The sequence below is a fragment of the Polistes dominula genome, unplaced genomic scaffold (genome assembly GCF_049000335.1).
Source record: "Polistes dominula isolate Pdom_NZ unplaced genomic scaffold, Pdom_raw_medaka contig_307, whole genome shotgun sequence".
NCBI classification, from domain to species: Eukaryota; Metazoa; Arthropoda; class Insecta; order Hymenoptera; family Vespidae; genus Polistes; species Polistes dominula.
In genome coordinates, this window is record NW_028301025.1 from 406,990 (window position 1) to 423,316 (window position 16,327).

The 16,327-nt window shown below is 35.0% G+C and overlaps 1 protein-coding gene across 1 annotated transcript; it reads left to right on the forward strand.

Moving 5' to 3' along the window:
• The first annotated feature begins 5,028 nt into the window (after positions 1-5,028).
• On the forward strand, positions 5,029-9,272 carry LOC107073500 (uncharacterized). The gene is made up of 2 exons (XM_015334189.2): positions 5,029-8,873; positions 8,985-9,272. Exons 1-2 carry the CDS (start codon positions 5,541-5,543, stop codon positions 9,258-9,260), a joined length of 3,609 nt encoding a protein of 1,202 aa, XP_015189675.2. The 5' UTR covers positions 5,029-5,540; the 3' UTR covers positions 9,261-9,272.
• The last annotated feature ends 7,055 nt before the right edge of the window (positions 9,273-16,327 follow it).

Sequence of the window (16,327 nt, forward strand, 5' to 3'; positions counted from 1 at the left end):
TCTTCCTTACTTTTCGAGATATATTAAAAAAATTAAAAAACTATTCTCACCTTTTCTTACATTTTTGAAAATATCTCAAAAAGTAAGCGAGATAAAGCGATTTTGTATAAATTATGTTTTGTAGACAATTTTATTTGCTACAAAAAAGGTCCAGTACTAAAATATTTTATCTCCCTTTCTTTTCGAGATATATTAAAAGAATTAAAAAACTATTCTCACCTTTTCTTACATTTTTGAAAATATCTCAAAAAGTAAGCGAGATAAAGCGATTTTGTATTAATTATGTTTTGTAGACAATTTTATTTGCTACAAAAAAGGTCCAGTACTATAATATTTTATCTCCCTTACTTTTCGAGATATATTAAAAAAATTAAAAAACTATTCTCACCTTTTCTTACATTTTTGAAAATATCTCAAAAAGTAAGCGAGATAAAGCGATTTTGTATAAATTATGTTTTGTAGACAATTTTATTTGCTACAAAAAAGGTCCAGTACTAAAATATTTTATCTTCCTTACTTTTCGAGATATATTATAAAAACTATGATTACTCTCTTACCTGATACTTTTTATAAAATTTCATCACTGAGACTTTTTTGATGACTGTTTAAAGTTAGAAGCTTGTAACTGAAACACGGCTGAGTTAAATATAGACGGGGATGAAAATAAATTTAAAAAATAAATTTTTTCTGACATTTTTATTTTTATTTTTAATAATTAAATAAGTACTAGAGGCTGTCACGTCCTAGTGACGACTAATTTCGAACTTTGCTACGCCAATTGTGCGAGTGTCCTATTTATAAGTGATTTACTAATTACTATTTAGCTATATTCGTACCTTGTAATATTTGTATTCTTAATTTTATTTTATAACCACTTTCATAAACGTCCATCGATATTAGCATTCGTTGATCACATGTAGGATTAGCAAAGATGTTTTTCTGTTAGGTAAAAGTATAAAAACTATTATCCTCTGTTATTATGATATGAAGAAGTGAGAGTATTTATAGGATAGAAAAATACGTGTTCTCGTATATATACAAAAGAAAAGAGATATTTCTAGAAAAAGTAGTAACGACCTTCTTATAAGTATAAATACATATTTTAAGACAAGCGAAGATGTATTTTTCGGTTAGGTAAAAGTATAAGAAATGCTGTCCTCTGTTCTTACGATATGAAGAAGTGAGAGTATTTCTAGAATAAAATAAATACGTGATTACTCATAAAGACAAAAGAAAAGAGATGTTTCTAGAAAAGGTAAAAACGACCTTCTTATAACTACAAATAAATATTCTAAGATAAACGAAGATGTTTTTTTCGGTTAGGTAAAAGTATAAGAAATGCTGTCCTCTGTTCTTACGATATGAAGAAATGAGAGTATTTCTAGAAAAGAATAAATACATTTTTCACATTAGCATAGAATAAAGGTGTTTTCATATAAATAGATGTAAACAGATATTTCTAGAATAAAGTAAAAACGTTCTTCTTACAAGGTTAAATACATATTACTAGTAAAAGGTAAAGATGTTTTTCTTATCAACAAGCGTAAATGATATTTCTAGAATAAGGCACAAGCGTTCTTCTTATAAAATTAAATATACAGGGTGATCAATAAGTTGTGGTACAAGCGAAAAGGGGGTTATTCTACATAAAAAAAATAAATCGAAAATATATAAATTACTTTGTAATTTACGTGTCCAATAGAGAAAATGATCAACAGTGAGATCTGTTATAACGAGACATGATCAAGTTGACGCGTACTTTGCGAAAATTTAAAGTCGATTTTCTCGAAAACAAAGCCTAAAACGAACAATTTTTATTCTATATTTTTGACTTATTTTTTTTATGTAGAATAACCCCTTTTCGCTTGTACCACAACTCATTGATCACCCTGTATATTACTAGAATAAGTAAAGAGGATTTTCTCACAAACAAATTTAATAGATATTTGTAGCATAAAGACGTTTTTTTTTATAGGTAGAGCTGTACGAAATGTTTTCGTTGTTGTGGTATGAAGAAATGGGAAAATGTATGAGTGTGTTTGTATGTGTGTTTCTAACGTACGTGATTTTAAACACTTGGATCATGAAATCTGTTGCTACACGTGATGATGCGAAGTAGGGATTTCAAACGACAGTGTAGTTTAAGGTGAAGTACGCGAAAAGGGAAAGAACAAGAAGCGGTATAGAGAGGGGGATTTAGTATATAAGCATGTAACTAATGAAAGCTCATCCTTTATATTCGTCTTTCCTGCAGTGACTAAAATTATTTTTACCGGTCTTTAATTGATTTTGTAGATCAGCTGTATTAGTTTTCATATTAGTTAACTGTTCTTCGTATACTTCTTTGCATTTTGTTAGATATTAAAAGTGAATTGTACGGATAGAATGCGTGTGTTAAAAGTGTATTGTACCAATGACGAGTGCTGCGACGAATCTTTGTCCTTTAATCTGATATTTTCGAAATTAGTTAACAAATCTATATCAGTAATAAATTCGTATTCTGTTGTGTAACCAAAGTGCTTTTGCAAGAACCGAATCCAGTAACCTATAACACGACATTAAACACTAAAAGACTTGAAGAGTTATAGATCTGACGATCAACACCAACGGAAGACCATATTTCGGGGATATTTAACCACCTTAAGACAATAGTAATATCGAGTAAACCACTATCTCTTACTCACTTAATAGGTTTCACTCTTTTAGCCCAGATCCCGGGTAAAGTACTGGCTTTACAGACTGACCAAAAATAAGGCATATATTCTTTTGACCGAGTAAACGTTGGTAGTGTAACCGGATTAAAGAAAAATATCTTTACAATTGTTCTTGCTTCTTTACATCCCCTTCTGGGACGTCACAAGGCGTATTACAAAAAAAGCATTTTTTTTTAAGTCGAACTCACTAATAGTCGGCAATCGTGATACCGAACATTGAGAAGGTGATGGTACCGGAAATTCCACTTAGTTCGGGAGCTAGCAACGCTTTCGAGAGAGAGTTGTGGGTGAGTTGATTTTTTGATATGTCGTTCTTCTTGATCTTTCAGTTAGAAAACCTGCACTACTTGGCTGGCCGTAGGTCTTGCGTTTACTAGTGCGCATCCTACTTGTAAAGATAATAATCCTAGATTTTAAAAGAATGTTGAGAAGCCTAATTTTCTATTTATTGACTTTAGATAGATTTATTAAATATGAATTTTGTATTGCTATGCACTTTTTTCATTGCTAAATATCTGCCATATGAGATTTTCTTTTTTAGCTGATTTTTTCATTTACAAGAAAAAAAAACTAAATGGCGTTAGTTGACAAAAAATTATCAAAAAAATCTCATTTTTTTCTCATTTTTTGTCAAAAAAAAAAAGTTAAAATAAAAATTTGTTTATAAATCTGCTACCACCGGTTGATATATGTGTAAAGATTATGTGGTAAAAATTTCAGACGAATCGAATAGCTAGTATTAGAGATTTTTACAACACGCGGTTCAAAAACGTGATTCCGAGAAAAACGCATTTAAAGTTTTTTTAAATACTTTTTTTATCTGCGCACGGGTAGATTCGAGCGACGGAAAAGTACAGTTAGGATACTCTGATCGTTTTGAAATTTTCAGAGAGCATTCTTAAATATATTTACTTACGAATAATCGAAAAAATAATAAAAAAAAATAAAAAAAAAAATTACAAAGTAGAATCCTGCCTTAAGTATACAAAAACCTATAATTAATTTGCCTAGTGTTTATTCGCTTGTTAACTGGAATAACAACGACAAACTTATGAAAAGTATTGCTGTATGATGCTGTAGTTAGAGAGAGACAGTTTACAGTGCAAGAGAGATAGACAGCCACGGTGGCGCAACTACAATCCTTCCCAAAAAATCAGGTCATCCCCCATTATTATTTTCCCGACGTTGCTAGCTCCCGAACTAACCGTTTCTTCTTCATTTAGCTTTTTTTTTTAACTGGTGTTTGAGGAAATCTGGCAGAATATCGCTCTCTACAAGTGCTGTGAACTTGCACAAATTCTTTTCCTTCCTAAAATTTCCATAACGTGTCTTCTCTCTTCTTACTCTTCTTACTAAACGTGCTTAATTGGGTTTTTCCAATAACACATACTTCATTAACACAATAATGTGAATAAGACTAATAATTTCCTTCTTTTCACCCCTTTACAACCCTTTTCGAAAGAGGACATGTGTCTAGGATGATAATTGTTAAAAAACGAAATATTTAAATGGCCTATTCGGTCATAAAACCTAAGGGATTAATAACCTGTGGGGGTAATAAAATTCCACATGCTGCATCGGATCCGGCGAATGATTGTAATAATTTTTTAGGGTTTTATTTTTTATTGATAAAGATCTCCTTATACAATGTTCCTTCCCTCTAACGAAAAATATATGTGGTACCCTTTCCAAGTGGACCTTGGACTATGGACCCTTGTATTATTGGTAAATCGAACTAAGAATCTCCTACTCTTTCCAAAAGGGGTGTTACTTATTAGACAATAAATGTGTGGAAACAAGGACATTATTAGTCTTATTCACATTATTGTGTTGTGTTTAATTCTGAAAATAAGTAAATTTTTTACATAAAACGGACAGTATTTATTTAATAGTGTCAAGTGAATCATAAAGGTGATTGAGGTGATTGTTGTTCAATTGTTTGAATATTATTTCGTTTCATCATGAATGTTGACGACGTTTGTACTCTATGTGGGAACCCCATTGGCGACTCCGAAGTATGTGTTATTGGAAAAACCCAATTAAGCACGTTTAGTAAGAAGAGTAAGAAGAGACAAGACACCTTATGGAAATTTTGGGAAGGAAAAGAATTTGTGCAAGTTCACAGCACTTGTAGAGAGCGATATTCTGCCAGACTTCCTCAAACACCAGTTAAAAAAAAGAAAGCTAAATGAAGAAGAAACGGTGGAATCTCCGGTACCATCATCTTCTCAATGTTCAGTATTTCGATTGCCAACTAATAGTCAGTTTGACTTCAAAAACAAATGCTTTTTTTGTAACAAGCCTCTAGATTCAAAGCATAAAAAAGTAATCCTGGTTCAAAACGCTTACCTGAGATACAAACTGCTAGAAATAGCTGAAAAGCGGAATGATGATTGTGGGAGAGAAATGATTCAAAGATTAATGAGCATTGATTGTCTTGTCAAGAGTGAAGCCTCCTATCACAAAGTATGCTATGGTCGATTTGTTTCGTCAGTTCATACAGCACCTGAAATATCTGCTACAAAACAGCGATTAGAAGAAGCATTCAATAATGTAACAAATTTCATTGAAACTTCACACACTTATCGCTTTGGCATGAATGAATTGCGAGAAAAAATGGGAGATGATTACATGACGAACGAAATGTTTTTTAAAAGATTAAAGGAAAAGTATGGAGATGATATATACATTGATCGACACCGTGGAAGAGAAACAAAAGTATATTACAAACAATTTGACATCCCCAAGATATGTAGTGATTGGTTTTGTGATAATAATCTTGTCAATGAACAATAGAAATTTATTATTATTAACATTGCTGCAGAGATGATTCGGACCGAAATTCTAGAAATGAACTTAGAAAATCAATCGTATTCTCCACCCACAAAATTCCTTGATTATGTGTCAACAAGTATTCCGCCGCTTTTACAAAATTTTTTAAGTAAACTTGTATATAGCGAAAAGTGTGAAGAAGAAGATCATAATCCAGTAAAATTAGATACTATCGCTCATAGTATCATCAGCATGATTCGACCAAAGTCTTTTATTTCTAATTTGCAACTGGCAATTGCAACCTATGTGCACAGAAAGACAGGCTCAAAATTAATAATTGATTTACTTTCAAAATTAGGGATTTGTGCAACTTATTATAATTTACAATTGTTTGAAGCCTCTACAATCAAAGATCCACCAGAAATGATTGTCGATGATGATACGTTTGTGCAATTCGTATTCGATAACACGGATCATAACGTAGGTACTTTGGACGGACAAGAAACATTTCATTGTTTAGGCGGGATTGCAGCATACTGTCCAAAGGAAAACATATCATATCAGGGTGGTTCGAAGAAATTAAAAAAAATGCCCACGGCCAACGAAATTGCATTGCAAAAACAAATAGAAATTGTTCCATATCCGAATCCTGATAGAACTGGAATGAAAGATATTACTTTCGTTAGCACTGCATCTCTTGATCTTGGGGATGCGCCATCACTCTCGTTGCCATATGGAACTTATTTATGGAGTAAATATTTTGAAATTCCTCAAATACCATCTTGGAGAGGATTCATGGAAGTTTTGACAAATGATGAAATACTGTCTTCTAATACAAGGATGAAAGAATCACTTATCGTTTGTGTACCTTTCATCAATTCTCCTCCTTCAAACCTAACTACCCTTAACACATCTTTACATTATGCTGTTTCTGAAACCAATAAATTGCAACAAAAAACAACTTTTGTCACTTACGATCAACCTCTCTATTGGAAATCAAGATCTATTGTGGCATCATTAGCTCATACAACTTTAAAAAACGTTGTTGTACTCCTTGGAATTTTCCATCTATTAATGTCGTACTTAGGAGCAATTGGTTACACCATGGAAGGTAGTGGAATCGAAGAATTATGGTCTGTTATATATGCTCCAGAATCAGTAAAAAAAATGTTGTCTGGGCATGCATTTGCCCGAGCACTTCGAGCTCACATTTTGACATTCACAGCCCTTGGGATTAAAATTTGTAGCACAATTGATGGATCTCCAGAGTGGAAAGAACATATGGTAACATTGATGGAAGAATGGCCGACAATAACAAGAGGCGACTGCAGAACTGAAAAAATTATCGAAATGACCAAAGCATTTATGAATCAACTTGATATCCTTGAGAGTAATGGTCCCACAGCCAAGCTGTGGATTCAGTATTTCAAATGTGTACTTACTGCATTACGTATTGTTGAGGCAGAAAGGTTAGGTGATTGGAAGCTACATCTTCTATCTGTGAGAGATGCTCTACCTTTATTTCATGCTGCAGGTCATTATGCCTATGCAAAAACAGCACAGATCTATTTACAAGACATGGCAAATGTAGAATTGATAATGGATCCTGTGGAATTCGAAGAATTTACGAAGGGTGGATTCACTATCCGTAGATCTGACAAAGCGTGGGCAGGCGTTTCCAGAGATATGGTTATTGAACAGACTCTCAACAGATTTTTTGGAACGGATCTCAAACATGGAAGAGGGGTAACGCCTAGTGTTGTTACGCGATACTTGCTTGCAATGCCTGCTGCATTCCTAATAATGGAGAAACTTGAAAACTACTGTAGTATTGAAACATCGAACAGTGAACAACACGTTGATCTTGCGGAGAGCAGAATCTCACGTGATAAAGAAGATATTCAGAAACTTTTATTCTGGCTCAACGCTCACGACCCCTTCTATCCTCGTAGTTCGGTAGTGTCTCTCTCAACAGGTGTATTTGGTAGGTCTGAAATTAATTGCCATGTGGCAATTGAAAAAGGACAACAGGCAATGGCCAAGATGATTGGTAAAAATGCTGAGGATATTTCTCTTTCACGATTATACAGAGTAAAGAATTTATCAAATGCTGGCACAGAAGTTCATCTGAACGATGGTAAGCCGTATATCAATATTGATAGCCATTTACTTTTTCAAAGAATCTCAGTAGGTATCGGCAATAATACTGAAGCTCTGAAGAAAGCAATGAAGTATGAGCTTGCTCCATTTCCATTGAGTCTGTTTGATGAGAAAGGTTGGATCAGAAAAAACCGAAAATGTGATTTATATACGCTATTTAAAGCCACTTTTCCATCTCAATTCATTCAGGACAATTGTACATTTGTTGTTGATGGGGGTTGGTTATTACGACAAGTAGTGTGGTCTCGTGGACAAACTTACAACGAAATTTTCGGTCTCTACTTGTCCTACATCATCAAATTTTTCCGAGAAGATGCCGTTGTGATATTTGATGGATACCGCGATGACATCATTGGAGTCAAATCTTATGAAAGATTACGTCGTAAAGAACAATGCATGGCAGCTGATGTGGAAATTGCCTTAGACAAATTAATGATCACTACACAAGCTAAATTTCTGGCAAATATTGCGAACAAATTTAAATTTGTACAATTATTGTCAGCATATTTAATAGCAAATGGTGTACAAACAGTAATAGCAAATGAAGATGCCGATAGCATGATTGTCAAAAAGGGAATTGATATCGAGAAACGCGGAAGTTCAACAAATCCACCAGTTGTAGTGGTAGGAAACGATATAGATTTATTTATGTTATTAATTGGCCTTACTCCCGAGGACACTACAATATATTTCTATAAAATCACATCAACTGGTAAAAAAAATAAAGTACTATATTCGACAGGATATTATAAAGAATTGAAACCATTGATATTGTTTGCTCATGCGTTTGGAGGTTGTGATTCAACGAGTGCTATTTACAATAAAGGGAAAAAAACGATTATAGAGTTAATACAAAATAATGACAAATTACGCGATTCAATTTCAATATTTTACAAAAAGGATAGTAATATAGACGAACTTTACGTTGTTGCTAAAAGAATTATGGGCAATTTGTACGCTAAAAACGAGTGGAATGAGTTACCTATAGATGAACTCAGATACCGACTATTCAGCGCTTCATTAGCGAAGGCTAAAAAAGATATATTGGCTTCATTGCCTCCTTCTCGATCAGCATTAACAGAACACGTCAAAAGAGTGTACTATCAGATTCAACAGTGGTTGGGAGTTTCTCTAGATGCTGAACAATGGGGTTGGAAACGAAACAAGCAATTCATGATTCCGATCAAGTCTGAACTGGAACCTGCTCCTGAAGATTTACTAAAATTGGTAAGTTTAATATCGAAATTACTATAAATGGCTGAAAGTGTTAAAATATCATTCTACATATTAGTTTTTAAGGTATCTGCACTCACAATTAACGTTCTAAAATTCTTTCAGATATCATGCAGATGTACCAAAAGTAAGTGTGAAAAAAATCTATGTTTATACAGAAAAGCCGGTGTTCACTGTACTTACATGTGTGCAAATTGTGTAGATGAAGGAACTTGTATTAATAAACCTATCATTACCGAAACAATTGAGGAAATTAATGATGCTAATGTACATTTGAAGTCCGAGCGTGTAGAAGCTAATGACATTCCAGACGATGACGGAGAAGAAGTCGGCTTTAATAACTATTACGAAGAAAAAGAAAAAGATTTTCACTATTATTAATTTAATAAATATCTTGGAGGAAATTTTACAGTTACTTATTTAATTATTAAAAATAAAAATAAAAATGTCAGAAAAAATTTATTTTTTAAATTTATTTTCATCCCCGTCTATATTTAACTCAGCCGTGTTTCAGTTACAAGCTTCTAACTTTAAACAGTCATCAAAAGTCTCAGTGATGAAATTTTATAAAAAGTATCAGGTAAGAGAGTAATCATAGTTTTTATAATATATCTCGAAAAGTAAGGAAGATAAAATATTTTAGTACTGGACCTTTTTTGTAGCAAATAAAATTGTCTACAAAACATAATTTATACAAAATCGCTTTATCTCGCTTACTTTTTGAGATATTTTCAAAAATGTAAGAAAAGGTGAGAATAGTTTTTTAATTTTTTTAATATATCTCGAAAAGTAAGGAAGATAAAATATTTTAGTACTGGACCTTTTTTGTAGCAAATAAAATTGTCTACAAAACATAATTTATACAAAATCGCTTTATCTCGCTTACTTTTTGAGATATTTTCAAAAATCTATCATGCTGTCACAGATGCGCGCGAGACTCTCGAGCTATAGAGAATATAGAAGAAAAAGAGAATATATTTAAGAAAAAGGGTTTCATCGCGTTATACTGTTTACATTTAGACGAAGCTAACAATAGGTTGTCTATCTCTCTTGCACGCATGGAAGTTAGGAGTTTGCGCATGCGTGCCATGGCGACCTACGTCACAATGAGTAAGAGCAGGATAGCTTCATTTTCTGTTTCTTTCTACAAAGGCGTAGGACTAAGGGAGTAATTACCTGTCTTTAAATTGGGATATTTCCTACAGGTAAATATTTATAAATATAAATTCAACACCAAAATTTAAAAAATAAATTTAAAATTCATATGAAAAAGAAAATTTTTTTAAATAACCCGTTTTAAGTGAAATATGGAGCAAAAACCGTTTTCACCCCTTGATTTTTAATAGAAGGGATGAAAAAAAAATTTTTTGTTTCCCTACGATTGTTCTTTGTAGTTTTTTAAATATAATTAAAAAAAAAAAAAATTAAAAAAGTCCAATTTTTATATTTTTTATTGAATTTTCATTTTTTGAGTACTTTGAACCGTCGTAGGGGTGAAAGGGTGCGTTTTAGGGGAAAAATGGTTTGATATAGATAGGCCTAAAATTTTATGCTCTACAACTTTTATTTGAAACTTTTTTTGATATTTTCAACTTATAATCCAAAAATCGTATTTTGGGGTAGTTTTTAATTTTTTTCACCCCTTTCCCGGTGGTTGAGAACTTTTTTACTTTGCCCACTGTTTTCTACGCAATTTTCTGATAATTTCCATATTTTTTCAGCCGTATAGCTCAAAAACCCGATTTCAGGGCTATTTTGACTGGACTAGAAGCATCGGCCCAACATCCTCCGCAGAGTTACCTTCCGCCTGCCTCCGGCAGCCGGTCCAGAGGGGGAGTGGCTGTGGCGTCTCGCACCAGCGCAGTGCCGACATCTCTTGGCCAACAGCGCGCAGCTGTAGCAGCGCGCGCAGGAAAAGTGCTGACACCTCTCGGCCGCCGGCACTAACATACGCAAGCACCTCGTGACGCGGCTCCGCAGGGGCATCTGATTGGCCTGACCACGCCTTTGATTGGTCACAGCGGAAGAGTGACCACTGCGACTGTTGCTCTCCCCACTTCCGGATGCCTGGATCGCCGTGGCGGTGCACACGCAGGAAAAACAACTTCACTTCTACTTCATCCGTCGAACCGTCCGGTCGCACTTCTCTCATCGCGCTCTTGTGTCTCTCCTGTGTACAACTTATCTCTGTACGTGACTATGTGGCACACCACGCCGACAAATAAAATATCGTCCTACGGGATCAAAGAAATAATCGGAAATTTCTTTCCTCCACACGGAGTCTCCAAGGCCCATTCCTTTCTCCGCGGCCGTTCCTCGCGTCGGTGTGAACGCGCCTTAACGCGGCTAGTAACCTAGGGAAAGAAATTCCCAAATAACTAATACTAATTATCACAATGTTCATCACTAAGCTTTATATTTATTACACTAGATCGCTCCACTTTCAGCAATAGTGCTGCCTCTACAGTTCTTTCTCAATCCCTATAACATGTACCAATTCAGCTACACATCTAAAATGTGCCTCCTATCACTATTTCAACTATAGTGACTTAAAACTACAATGTATCAACTTAGCTACACATCTAAAATGCGCCTGCTTTGACTATTCCTTTTTTTTATTAATGGTTGAGCCAATGAGAATAGCTTTGCGCGGCCTTTTCAAATTCTCCCACTCTGCTAGTCTTTGTATAACTGAATATACTGTGGCGTCCCGCACGTAGAGGGTTTCTCTAAAGTAAAGGTAATATTAGACTGAATTTTATTTATTATTTTTATTCAAAGGATGCGACTTGCTTTTCTTTCTTGTACACTTCTCAACGGCTACGTACAGACTGTTCTAGTCTAGTGACTACTACTTGTTAGCGTGGTTCTCTAGCCTTCTAGTAACTTTAGAGGGCGCGACCCTCTGTCGTACCGCTACACGCATGTAGAGGGTTTCTCTAGAGTAAAGATAATATTAGACTGAATTTGTTTTATGATTTTTATTTAACGGATGCGATTTGCTTTTCTTAGTTGTACACTTCTCAACGGCTACGCACAGACTGTACACGTCTGGTGACCACACTTGCTAGCGTGGTTCTCTAGCCTTCTAGTAACTTAGATGGCGCGACCATCGGTCGTACCGCTACATTACTCCCTTCGGAGCATTTTTTTTATTACATAAAATGCGAAACTTAAAATTATAGATGTTTACAAGTATATAAAAATATAAAAATATATAAAGATATATAAAAATATTGCATTATCTCTATCCTAACCTAATAAGTTTTAATTGGTACATACGAATCGGTATTGCAATCTTTTTCGACGAACGCTGGTTTTAGTCTTTCTATAGATACATTTGTGGCGTCCCGCATGTGGCGATACGTGCCTAGTGTATCGACGCGGCACACTGGCGCCCTTCCTCCCTATACGGGTACTAGACTAACTAAACCCAAGTTGAACGTAACGGTCGAAATGTAAGTTAGTCCGATACATGGCGTTCACGAGTTTAGTTGTATCTTGTTAATAAATTTATATATTTTTGTTACTTAAATTGACGACTATCGCGTAAATCTCCAGATCAATCTTTTCCGTTGACCTTGTTCCCCACATGCACCTTTTTGGTGCTGACACCTCTCGGTCGACTCGTCAGGTTGCGGCGCTTCTCACCAGGACGGTGCTGACACCTTTCTGTACGCCGGCACCAACCTTCGCAGGTCCCTAGCAGCCGCCGGAAATGCGCGCGTCCGGTGGTGACAATATCTGTCCGGCCACGTAGCCGGTCAAGGAGGTGGCAGCGCCGGATTGGCCGAAGCTTGTGGCGTGATTTCGACCCGAGGTTCTGATTGGTGGATCAACGTGGCGTGATCTCGGCGCGTCGTCCTCTGCGCCCCGATGATCTAGGATTCAGCGGAAGCTGAATCGATTTCGGTCATTCTTGTGCGGATTATCATTCAGAATAGTCGATATTTCTTCGCGCTCGTTAATTCCAAATATCTTGTTTTACCGTTAAATTTCTGTGTCTCTTCTCTCTTGTGTGCTTGTTCGCCATTTATTCGTCATTTCTGTTTTCTGTGTGGATCACTAGTGTTAAAAAGGAAGTTTTCACTGGTCGTAGTCCAGCGTTGGTGACTGGTCAGTCACAGTGGTCAATAACTAGCCACGCGGCGCGGTCTTTGGCGGATAACATCGTTCATTTCCACAATACCATATGTTGCTCGGAGAGGAAGTGGCAACATCGCACCATACTTTCTCCCTCTCTCTCTCTCTTCAACACATCCTATACTACCTTCAGAGCGGAGAAGAAAAGCACACTTGCGTCTCTCTCCCTCCATCACCACGACCCAAGATGGAAAGAAGAGGAGAGGCAACTTTACCCCCTCTCTCTCTCTTTCCTTCTTATATAGTGCGTTGCCATACCCTTCACGACAAGATCGCCTTGTGTTTACACGCAAGGGTGTTGTTTTTTCCCTTTGTTTTTTTTTATTTTATATTTTTTTCCTTTTTTTTTTATTATATATATATAAGACAATTTCCTTTGTCTTACGAAATTTGGAAACAACGTCACCAATTAATTGTACTGCGGTTGATGCTAGTAATAACTGAAATATTAGGTTGGGGAAAAAGTTATCCATTATTTTTACGTTAACTTCAAACCTTTATTTAACATACTTCTGGTTGTCTGATTTTGATCAAATATGCACAGTTTTGTTCGTTAATTTATTAACGTTTTAAAGGTAGCTTCATAATGCCTGTCTCATAAAAGTCTTGGTCTCTATTTGCGAAAAACTCTTGTGATCGATTTTTACAATCTCCTTTTAATGTCAATTTCTTATCAATAAGAAAGTTTTGCAGTGCAACAAAAAGATGATAATCGCTTAGTGTAAGGTCTGGTCTATATGATGGATGCATCCAAATTTCTAAACCAACCTCCTGGAGGTTCTGGGAAGTCACTATAGTCATGTGTTACCTGACGTTGTTCTGATCAAACACAACACCTCTCCTTTTGGCCAATTCTGGCCGTTTCTGGTCTATCGCTTGCTTTAAATGATCCAGTTGTTGACAGTAAAGATCCGAATTTAGTGTTTGGCCATATTTAAGCAACTCATAATAAATGATTCCTTTCCAGTCCCACCAAATGCACAGTAGAACCTTCCTGGCCGTTAGTCCTGGTTTGGCTACCGTTTGAGCTGCTTCATCGCGCTTTGACCACGATCGTTTTCGCACAATATTGTCGTATGTGACCCATTTCTCATCCCCAGTCACCATCCGTTTAAGAAATGGGTCGATTTCATTCCGTTTGGCCAAGGCTTCGCAGATGGAAATTCGATGCATCATATTTTTTGGTGTTAATTGGTATGACACTCATACACCGAGCTTCTTTTTGAATCCAGCTTTGCACAAATGGTTTAAAACTGTTTTATGGTCGATCTTTAGCTCCTGGGCGATGCTACAACTACTAAGAAGCTGGTCAACTTCGATTATTTCTGTGATTTTATCGACATTTTCGACGATAGGCCAGCCTGTACGAGGTGCATCTTTAACATCAAAAATACCGGAACGGAATCGACGAAACCAAAATTGCACGTAATTATCTGTTACAGTATTGAGAGTGTAAGCACCATTTACAATTTCACCCGCCTAGCTTGAATTTTCGTCTTTAGAAAAGAAAAAGTGTGAAATGTACGGAATTTTCTCTTTGTTGACTTTCATTTTGAACACCCTGTAAATCACAATTGAATAGACCAAACAAAAAATGGTAAAGGAACTTTTTTTAGCTCTAAATGTCACCTTTCTAGCAAGGATAAATTTGAAATTGTTTGACTGATATTTTGCGAGAAATCGATAACTAAAGTCATCTAACGAAAAAATAATGGACTACTTTTTCCCCAACCTAATATATTTACACTATATACATTTACAAAAAGCGATTAGAATAATTATAATACAAGATTTTACGCAGGATTACCTGAATCAACAACAAGTACAGCTTTACTTGATTATAATTATTAATATATAAATATTAACTAATTATTAAATTTACAATTGAAAATTATAATATTGCTTGGCGATAGACACCATGGATCTCCCACGTATCTCAACGTGGTTTCTGCTGTTATCACGTAGTTACGACTGACGAGTGCGAACGGCCGCGTATCTCGCTTGGCATGAGTGTCGAGCAGGAACGACCTCTGACGTGTCGCGCTATAGTTTATACTAGCCCAAACTTACATATATATATATGTAAAGAAAGTGTACTTTCTTCATTTGTGATTACGCGCGCTTTCATAAGTAGGAAGGTAGTAGGAAAGGCGTTATGTGTATGAACTTGATTGGATATACAAACAAGAGAGACAAAGGAAAGACGTAACGTATATGTATCAGATATATAAATAAGAGAGAAAAGACGTTACATATACAATTCAGATTAAATACTTAAAGAAGATAGATAGATTTAACGGACTAAGAAAGTGAGTGCTTAAAGTGAAGAATAGACATAATTGTCGTTTTTCGTTTCAGATAATATTATATTGTTCATTTTGTAAATATTGTATATAGGAAATAAGGTTGACATAGAAATAAATTCGTTTCAGAACAACACTTTGTGTTATTCTTGACCGTTTTGTTTGAACCACTCCTATTCTGGTCTTGTATATATATATATATATATTTTTTTTTCTTTTTATATTAATAAATAAACGCGCTATGTTCTCTCTATTGTGTCGTGTGATATAATTTTGATGTGTGTTTGAAACGTATATGTGCCCTACTTTGTCCTTTATCTTTCCTTTCTTTCTTCCTCTCTTACTCTCCCTCGTGTGTAGACAAACAGCGTCTTCTAGTTCGAACACGTTTAAGCATTCGTATCTATTGTTCTAGAAATATTTATATGGCGCAACTTTCAATATTTTTTCTTCCTTTTCCTCCTTTTTTTAAATTTAACCTTTGGAACGGAAACCCTTTTATGTATTAATTTTTTTTCCTTCTCTCTTTTTTTTTCCTTCTCTTTTTTCCTTTTTTTTTTTGAATTGTAACACGATTTTAAGAGAGGGAAGAAAGAATAAAGATTTACAAGAGCTCAGAGTCTTGCACACCCTTTCTACCTTTTTTCCTTTATATATATTTTATTATTAATTTTGCAAGCACACTTTTGATAAAAAACAGTTATCGAACATGTATTTACCTTTTTTTTTTAATATATATATTTTACTATTAATTTTCCAAGCACACCTTCGATAAGAAACAGTTATCGAACAAGTACTTACTTTTTTTTTTAATATATATATTTTACTATTATTATTTTTCAAACAAACTTTCGATAAAAACAGTTATCGAATATGTACTTACTTTCACCTAGACTAGCTAGTAGCCCTTGACTATCCTGCTCTTTTGTCTCACCCAGGTTCGGCTTTTCATTGTTCTTGCCCCCTTCCATTGTTCTTTGCGTATTCTTATTTCCTCGTGCC

Bases quoted from the DNA above. Each gene is read 5' to 3' on its own strand.
- LOC107073500 (XM_015334189.2), top strand. From the start codon at position 5,541: ATGATTCGGACCGAAATTCTAGAAATGAACTTAGAAAATCAATCGTAT. The intron at 8,874-8,984 runs GTAAGTTTAATA...AAATTCTTTCAG, and splicing joins CTGAAGATTTACTAAAATTG to ATATCATGCAGATGTACCAA.